The sequence below is a fragment of the Procambarus clarkii genome, chromosome 20 (assembly GCF_040958095.1).
Source record: "Procambarus clarkii isolate CNS0578487 chromosome 20, FALCON_Pclarkii_2.0, whole genome shotgun sequence".
In the NCBI taxonomy this organism is placed as follows: Eukaryota; Metazoa; Arthropoda; class Malacostraca; order Decapoda; family Cambaridae; genus Procambarus; species Procambarus clarkii.
The window spans coordinates 23,171,282-23,189,149 of NC_091169.1; the positions used below are offsets into that span (position 1 = coordinate 23,171,282).

General features: G+C 45.4%; 1 protein-coding gene across 5 annotated transcripts in view; it reads left to right on the top strand.

Annotated features, from left to right (window-relative positions):
• LOC123755478 (irregular chiasm C-roughest protein) overlaps positions 1 to 17,868 on the top strand; it is a 584,568-nt gene that overhangs the window by 523,466 nt on the left and 43,234 nt on the right. For all 5 annotated transcript variants that reach the window (XR_011229185.1, XM_069327691.1, XM_069327693.1 and 2 more), the window contains exons 7-10: positions 6,807 to 6,906; positions 7,857 to 8,036; positions 9,644 to 9,902; positions 15,067 to 15,225. Coding sequence is in view for 4 of the 5 variants with exons in the window: in XM_069327691.1 (XP_069183792.1) it covers positions 6,807 to 6,906; positions 7,857 to 8,036; positions 9,644 to 9,902; positions 15,067 to 15,225 (698 nt within the window). In the remaining variant the exon portion in view is untranslated. The remainder of the gene's footprint in view (positions 1 to 6,806; positions 6,907 to 7,856; positions 8,037 to 9,643; positions 9,903 to 15,066; positions 15,226 to 17,868) is intronic.

The window sequence follows — 17,868 nt, forward strand, 5'->3', positions numbered from 1 at the left end:
TGTAAATGATTGTATATATATATACATATGTACATGCGTATGTAATGTTAACAATTGTGTAACTGGCTTCAAAGGATTGTCACTTGCTTAGCTAAATGAACTATGAACGATATTAGAGCCGCACTACTTGGCCTAGTATGCAAGGTTTGCATACTTGGCCTAGATTTGCCTAACAGGCCGAATGAGTTTCGTTATTTTTTTAATACTTTTCAGATTGGTTCTTTATTAACAATAATGTATTATATTTGGAACATGAATTACTGACATAGATTTGTTAAGTTGGGTTTGATCAAATTACTCTTCGTTTTGAATGAAAGTAAATAATTAATATAGTGTGTAATGTAATAAAAAAATTAATCATTCTATAAGAAAAATAATTGAAAAATATAATATTTCAAGAAAATTCGGCTTATTAGGCAACTTGGCCTGTTATGTACAACATATATAGATATAAGGATATAAGATATAAGGCTTGTTCGCATAAGGATATATATATATATATATATATATATATATATATATATATATATATATATATATATATATATATATATATATATATATATATATATATAGTAATGGTGGGTGCTGAAACACTATTCTTGCCACACTATAGTGTACAATAGGTCACTGGAAACATGAGACCTACCTGAAAGTTGGAAGACAGTTACCATAATCCCAGTATATGAAAAGGGTGACAGGCAGGGAGCACTGCGTGTCTTAACTTCTGCGCCACACAAGGTGATGGAGAAGATTGTGTGGAGAAAGTAGCACATCCGGAGAGAAGGAACTTTGTAACACACCACCAACATGGGTCCAGGGATGGTAAGTCTTGCCTCAAGGGGGTTTATAGAATTAGATGACCAGGCGAGGAAAATAGGCAATAAAGTGAAAGGTGGACAGATTGCATTTTCTTGGACTGTCGGCAATTCATTGATACAGTACCCCTTAACAGGCGAAAGTAACAGGTAAGGCGCTCCAGTGGATAAGGGAGTACCTAAGCAACAGAAAACAGAAAGTTACCCTGAGGGGGAGACGTCAGAGTGGCGAGATGTCACCAGCTAAGTCCCACAGGGCTCTGTACTTGGACCAAACCTGTTTCTGATATACATAAACTATCTTTCAAAAGGTATAGACTTGTTTCATTGCTTGATGTTGATGCTAAAATTATAAGGATTAAGACGGAAAAGGACAGCAAGAGACTACAAGATGACCTGAACAAACTGAAGGATTGCTTCGACAAATGGCTTTAGAAACTTGTGTCGGGAATCATTCAGAACCTTATATACCACGTACGTCAGACCAATCCTGGAGTATGCGGCTTTAGCGTAGTCTAAATCTAGTCAAACACAAGCTGAAGTTAGAGAAAGTTCAGAGGTATTTCACTAGACTATTCCCGGAGCTGAGAGGCATGAGTTACTAGGAATGGCTACTAGAATTAAACCTCAGGTCACTGGAAGACAGAAGAGTCAGGGGAGACATGATTACGACCTACAAAATTTCTAGAAGCGATACAGTACAAACTATTCAGTACAGATGGAAACTCGGAATCCAAATGAGTCACAGAGTACAGGCAGACTCCATGGAGGTCTTCAAATGTAGATGTGCTAGAGCCCAATAGGCTCTGGAACCTGAATACCAGTTTATTGACGGTTTAGAGGAGGGACCAAAGAGCAGAACCTCTATGCCTCTAAGCACAACTAGGTGAGTACACACACACACACACACACACACACACACACACACACACACACACACACACACACACACACACACACACACCTCGCTCGCATTCCCTCTGACGGCGAATGAAAATTTATAGACCTTCAGTTTGGAGAGCTTTGCTCAGCGGAGGATAAAGTTATATTTCAGAGCAGCAGCCGTATAATGCTTGAAATATCGGGTTTTACTTGGTGAGAGGGAGTATGGGGGAGAGGAAGGGGGGAGTGGGGAGCTAAATCTGGAGTACCAACTGTACCATTCCGAGTGTGACCTTAGAGTGACCTCCTTGATGTGCCTACACTTGACCTGATCCACCCACATATCTCTCTATCTGAACCGCTTGAGTTATACATGCAAAGTATTCCCCTCGTGCACGCTAGAATATCCAATTATACACCGGAATGTCAAACTCGGGTGAAGTTATAGAGCTGGAGGAGGATATAATGTGTATAATGACCGGTGTGGGCTGTACACAGCCTCCGGCCGGACTTGCGAGGGATGATGAGTCACGGTCACTGCATTATCAACCGGAGTCTGAAATATGGAATACGAACTTAATATATTATTCAGAGAGATTTGTGTTGACCACATGTGGTGTTATAGGACGAGGTCCGGCACCGGTCAGATGGACACGATGATGATGGGAAAAAACAGTGAAGAGAGAGTAATATACAGTGATGGTGAATGTAGTGGTGATAGTGATGATGATGAATATAACAAGACATTGAGAGAAGAGTAACATCACATAGGAGTGTGTAGTGTAGAAGCCGCCGCCACCACCAGCCGCCAGTCGGGGCAGCGCCGCCCCGCCAAGCTGCTTCCTATTGAGCGCCTGCCTAGCGCTCACAAGTGTCCTGGGGGGGGGGGGGGGAGGGAAGGTATCAAAGCTGTAATTGAAGGAAGAGACAACCGCCGCAGCTGCAAGGGAGGGAAAAAAATTAAAAGCCAGACCACTGCAGCAGCAGCGCTCCCCCCTCCCCCCCCCCCCAGACGACGCCTGGAGGAGTGGAGAAGCTGGTTGCAAGGGGGGGGGTGTGAAGGAGAGAGAGAGAGAGAGAGAGAGAGAGAGAGAGAGAGAGAGAGAGAGAGAGAGAGAGAGAGAGAGAGAGAGAGAGAGAGAGAGAGAGAATGTGTGAGAGAGAGAGAGTGTGTGAGAGGGAGAGAGTGGAGGACAAGTGCCTTCCTACGCACACCACTCGCCGCCCACTCACAATGATTGACAGAAGTGCAGGCAGCGGACACCCACAAGACATGTGTTAGAGTAGCAACACTCCCTCTCAACCCCCGTTACATATAAGTTACACAAACTAAAGTGACAAATGCACACATCATTGTTCCCGAAGTTACAGTGCCACTTCTCTAAGTGGCACTGTAGACGATGCCAGATGAACCTGGTTTTGGGTCATCCTCTACGACAATTCCCTCGATGGACCATCTTCATCAGATTCCAATATATGCACATTTTGAGTGGGCCTATTTCGGAATCTCTTCCTGAAATAGGCCCAATGCCTGTATCTTTACAGCTAGGAGGCCTACTTCAGTTAAAAAGATATTTTGTGAGCTTAACATGACGTAACATCCTGATTTTGGTACGAGATATTTATATATCTCTATCCATCGGTTGCTGCAAGTGTATGACTGTACGCAAGGAGTGTATGGCTGTACGCAGAGAGTGTGTGGCTGTACGCAGAGAGTGTATGGCTGTACGCAGGGAGTGTACGACTATACGCAGCGAGTGTATGACTGTACGCAGGGAGTGTATGGCTGTACGCAAGGAGTGTATGGCTGTATGCAGCAAGTGTATGACTGTACGCAGGGAGTGTACGACTATACGCAGCGAGTGTATGACTGTACGCAGGGAGTGTATGGCTGTACGCAGCGAGCGTACGACTGTATGTACGCAGCGAGCGTATGACTGTACGCAGCAAGTGTACGACTGTACGCAGCGAGTGAACAACAATATCAGAGTAGGCTACAAGGCAGGAGGGAGATCCCGGTTGTAATACTCGTATTATATATACACTGGACTCATCAAATGAATCATATTTTGGAAGCAACAATTACCTTAATATAAACTATTTATATACTTTCTATCCGCAAAACCCAATTTATTTTGAAGTTAATGTTATGAATTACGCTTAGAAAAAGAGCTTACCAGGACCGTCCAGCCCTTGCTCTTGTTCTTCTCCTTTTTTTGACCTTTTCCAAAAAAAATAAAACACGTCCATTCCATTGTTGGTTTTCGAAATTGCGATACCAAGTCTTTTGTTTTATGTCATAAAATATTGAAATGTCAACTTGGGGGAGGCTTGCGGCTGTGTTTTTTACAATGTGATTTATGTTTAACTAAACTGGGTTTTATGACGTAGTTGTTTGTTAACTGGCGGTTTGTAATTTCGTCTTTGGTTTTTGATTGTGAGTAGAATATTAACCCTTGTGTCACTTACACATAAGACTCAATTGTGTTTTAAAGTCTCGACAATGTATGGGGGGAAATATTAATTTCTTTGTGGTAGAGAAAACGTGTTCAGTTTTTGTGCAAAATGTACTGAACATATGGCTTGTTTCATAATGTGGGGCCATGGTACTCCTGGCTTCTAATTGGACCGTTTTCATGCAATTGGACGACAGATGGCAACACTGGTGGTGGTGCAGGCAGCTAATCCAACACTGGTGGTGGTGCAGGCAGCTCCTCCAACACTGGTGGTGGTGCAGGCATCTCCTCCAACACTGGTGGTGGGTGCAGGCAGCTTCTCCAACACTGGTGGTGGTCCAGGCAGCTCCTCCAACACTGGTGGTGGGTGTAGGCAGCTCCTCCAACACTGGTGGTGGGTGCAGGCAGCTTCTCCAACACTGGTGGTGGTCCAGGCAGCTCCTCCAACACTGGTGGTGGGTGCAGGCAGCTTCTCCAACACTGGTGGTGGTCCAGGCAGCTCCTCCAACACTGGTGGTGGGTGCAGGCAGCTTCTCCAACACTGGTGGTGGTCCAGGCAGCTCCTCCAACACTGGTGGTGGGTGCAGGCAGCTCCTCCAACACTGGTGGTGGGTGCAGGCAGCTCCTCCAACACTGGTGGTGGGTGTAGGCAACTCCTCCAACACTGGTGGTGGGTGCAGGCAGCTCCTCCAACACTGGTGGTGGGTGTTGGCAGCTCCTCCAGCACTGGTGGTGGGTGCTGGTAGCTCCTCCAACATTGGACTGTGATATCCTGTCTCAATATATTTGTACCGGAGCGCCGGATTGAGTTATTTAAATACATTGCGTATGATACAGTATTGTGTATATGATACAGTGCTGTGTATACGATACAGTATTGTGTATACGATACAGTATTGTGTATATGATACAGTATTGTGTATATGATACAGTGCTGAGTATACGATACAGTATTGTGTATATGATACAGTATTGTGTATACGATACAGTATTGTGTATACGATACAGTATTGTGTATACGATACAGTATTGTGTATACGATACAGTATTGTGTATATGATACAGTATTGTGTATATGATACAGTATTGTGTATACGATACAGTATTGTGTATACGATACAGTATTGTGTATATGATACAGTATTGTGTATACGATACAGTAGCCAATTACACTATAGTGCTATGTAAGGTAATCAGGTACTACAATGTTGATTTTAAATATTAAGTGAATTACGTATTGTGAGTTATTGTGAGTAGACATGATTGTGGCTGCGACACTGCCGCGATTGTCAACAATACTTTCGAAATCGGGATTAACATACAAAATTGTACGAGAATGAATCTGTAAGGATTGTGAACAAACTAAAGTTGGCAAGCAACCCAACCCGCAGCCCGTCCTCCAAACAAAGACCCAAAAGTGATTCCATCCACCCGCTAAACCCCCCAGCTGTTTATGCAACCCGTCTTCGACTCAAGTCCATTACATTCAGCGGTCAACCCCACAGACGCATTCATAAATTTTAACATGCTGTTCATTCAAAACGGGAATTTTCTCAAGTATAAATTAATATTATAATGTATTGGCATATTGTGTATATATAGGCATAGGTTAGGTTAGGTGTTTAGGTTCTGTTGGCGATTATTTGTATTTGTAGTACGTGGGTGAAGCATTTACAGCGTTGTGGTTCGAACAAAATTCGTCAGTGAAGCACTTGTTCCGGAAGTGTTAGAACGAAATCAGTTGTGAGTCGTGTGTAAACCGTTTTCATTCATAAACAGGGGGTTTAGCGGGTGGATGGAATCACTTTTGGATCTTTGTTTGGAGGACGGGCTGGTTTATGAATAAAAAACGGTTTACACACGACTCTCAACTGATTTCGTTCGAACACTTCCGGAACAAGTGCTTCACTGACGAATTTTGTTCGAACCACAACGCTATAAATGCTTCACCCACGTACTACAAATACAAATAATCGCCAACAGAACCTAAACACCTAACCTAACCTATGTATGCCTATGTATGCACAATATGCTAATATATTAATTTATATATGAGAAAATTCCCGTTTTGAATGAACAACATGTAAAAAATTATGAATGCGTCTATTGGGGTCGACTGCTGGAGGGAATGGACTTGAGTCGAGGACAGGTTGACGTAACAGAAACACCTCACCAAACCTAACATAGCCCGAACTATACATAAACCCACAATGTATAAGAATAAAAATAATAGATAAATTACAGCCCCGCTCCTGTGCCAGGTAAGCTCACTACGGGCTCACCATAGCCCGTGCTACTTGGAACTTTTTTGTTCATAGTAGCTGAATCTTAAACAAAAATAACATATAATAATATCATATTTAGGTGTCAGGGGAAAAAAAATGTTGATTATACTGTATGGCAAATTCATCATATCAGTTGGTCGACTGTTGAATAAGTAAGAAAAAACTGCATTAAGTTAAATATTAAGTTAGTATAAGACTTAGAACTTGGGCTGAAGGATGGGGATGCTGGAGATAGAGATCTCACTCATCCCGACCCATCCTCACAGGCAAAAGAAGCTGAGTACAACTTTGATGCAAATGGTTGTGTAGGTGGGCGTGACGGGGATGAGTTTGTGATGAGTTATAACTGTTTCTGATGGTTGCAGGTGGTACCACAACAGTCAGGAGCTGCAGAACCAGACCTCCAGGACCCTCACACTCTACAAGATCTCTCGCAAGCTTCACGAAGACGCCATATCGTGCGAGGTGAGATGTGTTTGTGGCTTGGAGGTTGGGGAGGGATAGGGAGGAGGAGGAGGAGGGGAAGACGGCTTGAGACAGCTTTCCGGTACCTGTCAGAAACTTGCTGGAGGAACCACTCCAAACTCCTGTTGAAGTGCCTCTCTCCCTGTCCCCGCACTCTCCCGCCTTCCCTACCCACCATCCCTCCTCCTCCTCTTCCCCTTCCCCTCTCTTCCCCTTCCCCCTCTCTCCTCTTCCCCTTTCCCCTCATCCCAGCTCGTTTCCTCTTCCCCTCGGGCAGTTCCCCCTTTTCATACTGCTGATGTTCTTGTCCGACTTTCTGTACACGCTTCCCTCCCCCTCTCTGTACTTCCGCCCCCTTTCCCTGTCAGTACATAACCCCGCCCCCCCATCTTCTCCCCCCCTTCCCCCCTCCCCCCCCCCTACGTACTTTCCTCACCCGTGACTGCCACAGCAACAAGCACTCTGTCTTTAATAAGGTTGCTAATGAAACGTTGATTATAGCTTTGTTTACAATAGCCATTTTTTGCAGGCAGACTCTGGCATCACTCCACCCCAGGTCACCCCAGGTCACCCCAGGTGGTGGTGGTGGTCCCAGACGATAGTGATCCACCTATTTATAAATATATAATTAATATACGGTGTATTATGACGTACAGGAGAGTTTGTGAACTATAAAATCTGGGCCTTGTACACAAGTTTCTTTCGTTCCTAGTTATTATTCTTCATTGCGTTCCTTTAGTGTGTGTGTGTGTGTGTGTGTGTGTGTGAGTGTGAGTGTGAGTGTGAGTGTGTGTGTGTGTGTGTGTGTGTGTGTGTGTGTGTGTGTGTGTGTGTGTGTGTGTGTGTGTGTGTGTGTGTGTGTGTGTACACACTATCCATGGCAGTACACACACACCCCGTCAGGAGGGCCCCCAACAGGCGTGTGATCACTGCCCCTTTGTCTCCCGCAGGTGTCGAACAAGGTGGGCACGTCGAAGAAGACCCAGACTGTACACGTACAGTACGGCCCCATGTTCCGGTCCTTGCCACGTGACGTGATGGCGGAGACGGGCAAGGAAGTTCTCCTCAAGTGTGACGTCGACGCCAACCCGCCCTCGACCATCGTCTGGCTCCAGGAAGGCTCTGACAAGGTACAGCCATCACCAAGTGTGGCTCCAGGAGAGGTTCTGGCAAGTAGTGTGGCTCCAGGAGAGGTTCTGTCAGGTAGTGTGGCTCCAGGAGAGGTTCTGTTAAGTAGTGTGGCTCCAGGAGAGGTTCTGTCAAGTAGTGTGGCTCCAGGAGAGGTTCTGTTAAGTAGTGTGGCTCCAGGAGAGGTTCTGGCAAGTAGTGTGGCTCCAGGAGAGGTTCTGTCAAGTAGTGTGATTCCAGGAGAGGCTCTATTAGATAGTGCGGCTCCAGTATAGCGACCAACAGACTTATAATGCCCATCAATACAAACAAATTGAGCTCAAAAGGACCGAGCAACTACAGGAATCTGTACAATCTTCACCACTCTCTATCAGAGAGAGAGAGATCCACCACAGAGTTATTACAGACCAAGAGAATCACTCGAGACACAAACATGAAGCTTCCCGATATTATTCATGTTGTATATGTTAACTTGGGCCATCAGAAAGAACAAATAGAACCTGCAGATATGATCACTCGAGAGAGTGTGGAAATGTCTTACATAGAGCTACATATATATATGTGTCTCTCGATGCACAATTTTCCACCAAAATATGTACAAATTCATTAAACATACACATGACTAGGACCGGCCATTTTTTTAATATATTTGAGCGAGGGCGAGAATTGGGAATCTTGGAATCTGGGAATTGAAATTTGCGGAATTTCAGAATTGGAATCGGTAATAAGAGTAGGAATAAGGAGGGAGGCGGCCAGGAATGAGGGTAGGAATGAGGCAGGAATGAGAGAGGCTGCTACCCTGTGCTTCCATACCCCGAGGGCTGGCCGCCCGGACGCTCAGCGGGAATTACCATTTTATGAGGATGAGGACCAAGCACGTCGCATCTACATAGACATGTAGATGCGTCTACATAGACATGTAGATGCGTCTACATAGACATGTAGATGCGTCTACATAGACATGTAGATGCGTCTACATAGACATGTAGATGCGTCTACATAGACATGTAGATGCGTCTACATAGACATGTAGATGCGTCTACATAGACATGTAGATGCGTCTACATAGACATGTAGATGCGTCTACATAGACATGTAGATGCGTCTACATAGACATATATATGCGTCTACATAGACACCTACATGTGCTAAGCTAGTCGTACATAAGAACATAAGAACAAATACAACTGCAGAAGGCCTATTGGCCCATACGAGGCAGCTCCTATTTATAACCACCCAATCCCACTCATATACTTGTCCAACCCGCACTTGAAACAATCGAGGGACCCCACCTCCACAATGTTACGCGGCAATTGGTTCCAATTGTGTGCTTGGTACTTGTGTGGTAATTGTGTGCTTGGTACTTGGTACTTGTGTGCTTGGTACTTGGTACTAATTGGTACTTGTGTGCTTCTCTGTACTTACGTATATTTAAGTAACTAGGGGGCTATGACCTTAGATATTCCCATCCCTAGGGGAGGGGCTAATGACCTCTGCCTCCCCCTAACTAGCAGGAGAGGTGACGGAACTCATTGCTCCTTCCCCACTGTTTACAATCTGAGATTTTGACGGTGTTGATGCTATAGATTGTCGTCTCCCGGACGCACAGGTCATCGGGTCTGGGCGCGAGCTGGTGGTGGTGGTCGGGGCGTCGACGGCCGGCGTGTACACCTGCGTGGCCAGCGTCAGGGGCTTCCCGGACCTGCAGGGGCGGCTGAGGGTGCTGGTGAAGGGTCCTCCGACCATCGTGAGCGCCGGGGAGCAGCAGGGGAGGATGGGCGACACTGTTACTCTCGAGTGCAGTACCGTCTCTATCCCCAGTCCTATCCGCATCACCTGGACCTATAACGGAAGGGAGATCGATTTCAGTGAGTATTTTGTTCTTGTTGTTCGTGTTCACATTGTGATTGTTGTGTATGTAGCGCATGACGGAGGGTGCATGCGTCACACTCCGACACTGTCACAGTCCGACACCGTCACAGTCCGACACCGTCACAGTCCGACACTGTCACACAACAAACACTTGAACTAAACAAGATCACAGTCTCCTCACACAGTCATCAGAACATCAGCACACATTCGGGAGTCATCATTTTATAAGCGACCCGCGATCGAAACAGCAAATACACAAAATACAGTGTATTAATACACAAACTAGACCAAACTGGGCGCTGGGATATACAATAACTAGCACCTGGAAGGAGAAACACCAATATGTCCCTTAAGGGAGTAACCTCGCACTCAAGAGGTCCGCTTGAACCACTTGCAACTTAAGTCTCAGGCTGCGGAATGGACTCAGACTCCCGGAAATAATGGCATGAGAAAGCTGATGCTCGGTTTCAGACTTTTCCACCAGACTGAAGTGTCTCAGTCTCTTGTCGCTAGAAACGCAGGACAGGGAAGGGTGGGGATCGAAGTTTTCAAACGAGTTAGGAGGATAAAAACGTTTTATATAAGCAAGGGGCCTCGTAGCCTGGTGGATAGCGCGCAGGACTCGTAATTCTGTGGCGCGGGTTCGATTCCCGCACGAGACAGAAACAAATGGGCAAAGTTTCTTTCACCCTGAATGCCCCTGTTACCTAGCAGTAAATAGGTACCTGGGTGTTAGTCAGCTGTCACGGGCTGCTTCCTGGGGGTGGAGGCCTGGTCAAGGACCGGGCCGCGGGGACACTAAAGCCCCGAAATCAACTCAAGATAACCTCAAGATAAGGGTTTGAAACTGAGCAAGTCAGTACGCGCATGAATGGGTATGAAATGGACAAATTTCGTCATGGAAGAGATATATGAATGTAATAGATTCGAAATAGGGTTGTATACGGGGGAGAATGAGCGTTTTCAAGACCAACGTTTTCAAGACAGGCCAACAATTTTCAATTAATAAATTGGACAGGTATACCTGTCCAATTTATCTGTCCAGGTATTGGACAGTGACAAGGAGAGGAATTGTAAACTTAATCAGCTCAAAATCGGCCAACAAAGGTGCTGCGATGCTCCCTAATTCTTATCTTCTTATGCTTGCGACCAATACAATACTTATTGATAGGATAGATAAGGATAGAATCCTTAAAACAAGAGGAACCAGGACCGGGGGGGATTATGTGAGAATTAACAGAAGTCAGAGATATTAAACTAAATATTTTCAGTGTTATAAGTACGGGCACCGAGCGAGGCCTGACGTATAGTTGAGGTTATGAGAGGCAGTGACCAAGAACTTAATCTCGGTAAACATCGCTAGGTGAATACAGCCAGGTGAGTATACACACACACACACACACACACACACACACACACACACACACACACACACCATGTCACACAGATGCAAAGGTGAGGCTGCCAGCATCAGCTGATGAGAAAACTTTGTCCTGGCACTATGTACTGGCGGCTCTGGCTCTACAGACACACACATACACCTCACCTCCCTTCCCACTTCCTTCTATTCCTCATCTTCCCATCTCGTTATCTCTCCCTTCCTCGCTTCTACCCATTCCCTCCTCTAGTCCAATCTTTCCTTCCTTCTCTCCCACGCTCTTCAACCTCTTTCCCTCTTCCTATCTCGATTTCCCTATTACCCACTTTTTCCTTGTTCCTCATTCCTTCTTTCCCCTCCCTCCCTTCCCTTCATTGCTTGCTTCTCGTCTTGCCTTCCTCATCACCATCCTATCTTCACCCTAACTTACAACCCAGCTACGAAAAAGTGAAAAATGTTCGAGCCGAAAATTTAACGAAATTCAAAGTTTTCCTTTTGGGAGAGCGAAGGCTATTTTGAGCAGCAAGTGTTTAAGTGTTGATGAAAGTTTAATGGGTATTGTTTTTATGGAGAGAGAGAGAGAGAGAGAGAGAGAGAGAGAGAGAGAGAGAGGGAGAGAGAGAGAGGGAGAGAGAGAGAGAGAGAGAGAGAGAGAGAGAGAGAGAGAGAGAGAGAGAGAGAGAGAGAGAGAGAGAGAGAGAGAGAGAGAGAGAGCTGACTCAGTATTAGGTTATAAAAACAACACAATTAACAGTAGAGGTAATGAATTAATTTTAGGGACAGTATTTTACCATATTTTCCACTGGTCTTCAAGTTGGTATAACCCTATCCAAGGAAGAAACCAGAATGGGAAGAGTTATCTTACTGAAGAGGAGATTATGTCAAGAAGAGAAACGACTGTACAAGATCTGATGGACTACATCGCCCAGAAGTGTCAGGAAGGAGGGCAGGAAACTATCAGGGGAGAAAAGCACCAAGCCATTACGACTATATAGCACTTAGAAGAGCAAGGACAAGGATTTAGCATGGGACGGGGGAAAGGAATGATGCCCAACCACTTGGACGGTCGGGGAAATGCCAGGAAGCAACAGAAACGTTCACCTCGGGTCATAAGGAGTCAAATTAAAAGCAACAGAGGAATCCATATTTAAATCAGAGATGTAAGGAAGAAAAGCAATTACGTCCTATGTATGGGTGTGCTGACGCAGCCCGTCCTCCTGAGGTTCCTCGTCGTCCAAAAAACGGTCAATTTAAAGTGTCCTCTCCTAACCTACCAGAACAACCTGTAATCTTAAAAATAACGTCGCTTTTGGCCATTTGTCCGTATGGCCGAAAGTGGACGTAATTTGAAAATAAAAAAAATGAAAATAAATTTGGGATTTTGTTTGTTTTCAACAACAGTAAGTTAAGGGTCCTCTGGTAGGTTAGGAGGGCAGGAAATTCTCATAAAGTTTCAAAACGTTATGAAAAACGTTAATTGAAAGTTTCCTCTCCTAATCTTTCCGAGTACGCCGGACGACTCAAACAGAAAACGGGACAGTACGTCACTTTTGTGAGTCGATTTCATTTCAAATTACATTCACTTTTGGCCATAGCGCGCATACGAGCGAAAAGCGACGTTATTTTTAAGACGACGGGTTGAGCAGAGGACCTAAACCAGAAAACGGGACAGTACATCACTAACGCCAGCCGCTTCCATGTTCTAGTAGGACAATTTTTGCCCTTATGTAAGGCATACGAGCGAACAGCGACATTCTTTGTAAGAGGACAGGTTGCTGCTGCTGCTGCTGCTGCTGCTGCTGCTGCTGGCCAGCAGGGCTTTTATGATATCAAGAGATGGAGCATTGTCTGGGAAGGCCATTATTACCGTATAACCACGGGCCTGAATGCTGGTGCTTGTCTCAAGTGTGTTGAGGGGAGCATAGGTCATGCTGCTCACGAATTGTGTCTGTAGTCAGGCTGCGAGCAGCCGCGTCCAACAGCCTGGTTGATCAGTCCAGCAACCAGGAGGCCTGGTCGACGACCGGGCCGCGGGGACACTAAGCCCCGGAAGCACCTCAAGGTAACCTCAAGGTAGGTCACCCCCTTACCTGCAAAGATGTGCTTGTTGGGTTGTGTGAGGGCCTTATTTGTATGATTGATTGATTGATGAAGATTAAGCCACCCAAGAGGTGGCACGGGCATGAATAGCCCGTAAGTGGTAGCTATTTGTCTGTGCTTTTGTCGTAGTTATACCTGCATAGGTATTGTCATGTTTTTGCTTTTACGTTTGGCAGTGATGGTGCAACCATTCCTCCTAATAGAACGTCGCATTTTGACGTATACTCTCCCTAAGGCCAAAAAATCGTCGTACTGGACGATGGTAGTGGCTCGCGAAATTGACGTACTGTCCCGTTTTCTGTTTTGGGTCCTCTGGTAGGGTAGGATAAGGGCATTTTAGTACGACAGTTTCTTGACGTTGAGAAACCTTAGGAGAACGGACTGGTTGGTGTGACGGACGGGGTAGGGGAGGGATGCTACGGAACAGACAGTGACGGGACAGATGGTGGAGGGACAGGTGGAGGGGGGTGGATGGGGGGGCGTCATCCATAACATACCCTCACTGACCAGGAGCCAGATTCACGAAGCTGTTACGCAAGCACGTACGAACCTGTCCATCTTTCCTCAATCTTTGGCGGCTTGGTTTACAATTCCTAAAACCGTTAATGATCTCCGAAGCACCAGGAGGCTGTTCATAACAATAACAACAGTTGATTAACAAGTTTTCACGCATGTAAACTGTTCAATCAATGTAACCAAAGATCAAAATAACCGTCAAAGATTGAAGAAAGATGTACAGGTTCGTAAGTACTTGCGTGAATCTGCTTCGTGAATCTGGCCGCTGCAGACCTTTCCTCACCTGAGCACCTGACCTGATCAATATTCCCTGCGTGCATAAAAGCCATCAGTACTGCTGTTTAGTATTATCCCGGAGCATTATTACCCATAATGCTCCGGCGGATGTTGACATTAAAAAAGCTACAAAAGATCAGTCATGGCGGGCAGAACGAGGCTTATAATAATATATTTATGAGGGCCAGAACCAGGTGTAATTAGCGTGTCTCGGCTCCTAACGACGCTTGTTCAAAGTAAATGACGAAGTGAATTTATATCCTCGGTGTTTGTTGCATCTGGATTAATGATGTTAATTACTGCCTTGAAAAGCCAGCCGCTGTTCATTGATGGAGAGAAATGCACGTAGGAAAAAAAGAAGGCAGCAGAAATATAACTTTGTATTTTGTATTATTCTTTAACAGAGTGAATATATATATATATATATATATATATATATATATATATATATATATATATATATATATATATATATATATATATATATATAATATAAGTTAAATGTGATTTATTTTTGCATTTGAAGGGAAGCGTTGGGGTGAAGCTCCTGGACCCCAGGCCAGAGTGTTTGTGGGTGATGTGTAAAGCAATGACATGATTGCAGTGGAAGCCTCTGGACCCCCCTTACAGGATTCTGTTGCATCCCACTTGCATTACATTTGAACATATTGTGGTTAAGTGGTTTAAGTGTGCTTGGGAGTACCCCATGTTCGGGTTCGAATCTTCCCCACATGGTTCCTACTGATTTCCCTCATTGATCCTATTTACCACCACCTCTGCATGAGAAATTACTGGATACTAACACCATTAGAATTTGATAAGTGTCCCCCACCCGCTCTCTCCGCGCACGCAGCCCCTTGTTAATGAACCCACTCAACCTTGTCCTTCAGGTGACCCTCGCTACGACGTGGTCCAGGACGAGCAGGAGGAAGGCCTGAGGAACATCCTGGTGATCCACGACGCCGACTCTCAAGACTTTGGTGCCTACAACTGCTCGGTGGTGAATGAGTACGGAGTCGCTAGGAAGCAGATCAGACTCAACAAGGAGAGTGAGTGTTGTCTTCTTGTTGAGTCCTTGATGGCCGCGATGGAGCAAGGAGGCGGCAACGCGCTGCTGCCTCTTCTAGTACCCAGAGTACCTTCTTCTAGTACCTTTGGGTACTGAACAAATCTACAAGGGCCGTGACGAGGATTCGAACCTGCGTCCAAGAGCATCCCAGACGCTGCCTTGATCGACTGAGCTACGACATGGTCAAACCTTTGTGGATTTGTTCATTTGATGCTTCACGCAATTGTGATTTCTGTGTGTAACTTTCGGTACCGGTTCCTTCCCGAGGCGAGAGTAAGGCTTTGGACGCTGACTTTGCGTGGAGTGAGAGTTAGACATTGGGTATTGGTTCTTTCTAGGGCACAAGAAGCCTTTGAGTATTGGTATTAGGAGAGGAAAACTTTGGGTATGGGTTCTATCTGGGGCATGCGCAAGACTTGCTCAGTTTCGGTCCGTCGTGGACCATTATGAAGTCGACAAGGACCATTACCAGGATGGACCAAAACGTCGTCGTCTCCTCATCTTCTGGTGAGTGGTTTGGTCATCAAACTAGCCTCGTAACTTATAACTTCAGCCCCGTTATTGTGACTCATCATCGTCGTGTTGAACGCAGTATTGGGCTATCAAATTGTTCTCTGAAGAGCGCCATTAGACGAGAACTCTTAGTGGAAAAAATTAAGAACACTGCAAAAAAGTAATTTGGATATCAATTGGCTATCACAATGACATCTGATAATTTTTAATTATCAGGGGAACGCGCCAAACCATTACGATCATATAGCGCTGGGAAGGGGTCAGGATAAGGATTTGGGATGGAGGAAAGGAAGGATTGGTGCCCAATTACTTGGACGGTCAGGGGATTGAACGCCGACCTGCACGAAGCGAGACCGTCGCTCTACCGTCCAGTCAAAGTGGCTGGGTGTTAAACAGTAGACGTGTAAGGGGTAAGTAACGGTGACAGGGGACTGACAGACCTCACACCTCCAGTACAACTTAAGGATATATATATACCCGTCAGTTCAGCTTGTACGGTGATGTAAATGATGCACAGTGAACACGTGGGTAAATACTGGTTCAGTAACAGGGTTGATGATTTATGGAAGCAATTACCCCATAACGTGGTGGAGGTGGGGTCCCTCGATTGTTTCAAGCGTGGGTTGGACATGTATATGAGTGGGATTGGGTGGTTATAAATAGGAGCTGCCTCGTATGGGCCAATAGAACCTCTGCAGTTACCTTTGTTCTTATGTTATGTTAAGACAGGCACACTAACTACAGCATAACATTTTAGATTTTGAAAACATTTGAGACATTTAGAGATAAAAATCGAAAGTTTCTCTGAAGGAAAGGGCAAAGGGTCTTGGGTATAAAGGATAAATACCTAAAATGTTTTGTAGTGTACGAATACCTTGCTTCCAGTAGATCAATGACTTGGGTATCATTAATGTATATTCCATCAAACTATTTTAAAGCTTTAACAAAAGACGTACCTACAAAATATAATATAATGTAAATTGACAGTTTTTGCAGTGAAAAAAGTTTGTTGCTTCTCATATATATATATATATATATATATATATATATATATATATATATATATATATATATATATATATATATATATATATATATATATATAATGTATAATATATATATATATAAGGTATGCAAATTACACGATTTTGTAAATGTTAAAATACCTCTGAGGTCGTATTAAGATCTATTGTGCCCTACAGTGATCTTATTTGCGCTACCGCTCACAGGATGAGTATGGGGGTGCACAGTACCCCCTCTCACAGGATGAGTATGGGGGGGGGTGCACAGTACCCCATACACAAGTACAGGTCACGTATTAAACAAGTACATAACCTTGACACCCGCACCTTACTCTGCCATTACCCCCCCCCCCCCATAAGCCTTCACAAACAGCCCTGTTAGGCTGTAATGACCAGTTCCTGCGTGCTGCGCGTTTCTCCCGACACGAGTGAGTGACGGAGGAGTCCGTGAGTCGCCACAGACACTCGGCCGAGTGACCGAGAAGAGTTACAAAGGGGAAATAAGAGAAAGCTAATAAAGGGAGTGAGGGTGAGTAACAAAGAAAAGTAATGAAAGTGACAATAATAAAGGAGGTGAAGGGAGACTGACAAAGGAAGCAGAGGAGACAGGGGAGAGACCGCCTAGAGGTAAGGGGAGAGGGGGAATCTAATTATTACATTATATAAGTGATCACAAAATTATTGCACCTGCTACTGAGTTATCTGAAGTCTGGGGTCACACCCGGCCAGACCCCAGGGGGTCACACCTGGCCGGACCCCAGGGGGTCACACCTGGCCAGGCCCCAGGGGGTCACACCTGGCCGGACCCCAGGGGGTCACACCTGGCCAGGCCCCAGGGGGTCACACCTGGCCAGGCCCCAGGGGGTCACACCTGGCCAGGCCCCAGGGGGTCACACCTGGCCAGACCCCCGGGGGTCACACCTGGCCAGACCCACACGCCAGAACCCCCACAGCACAGTTGGTAACCTCAAGAGAGAGAGAGAGAGAAAGAGATACCACCCACTACCATGACGGTAACGCAGACATCTACCACCTACCAGCTCCATTGGTAGACAACAAGGTAGAAACAAGTCATCCCATATCTCTGC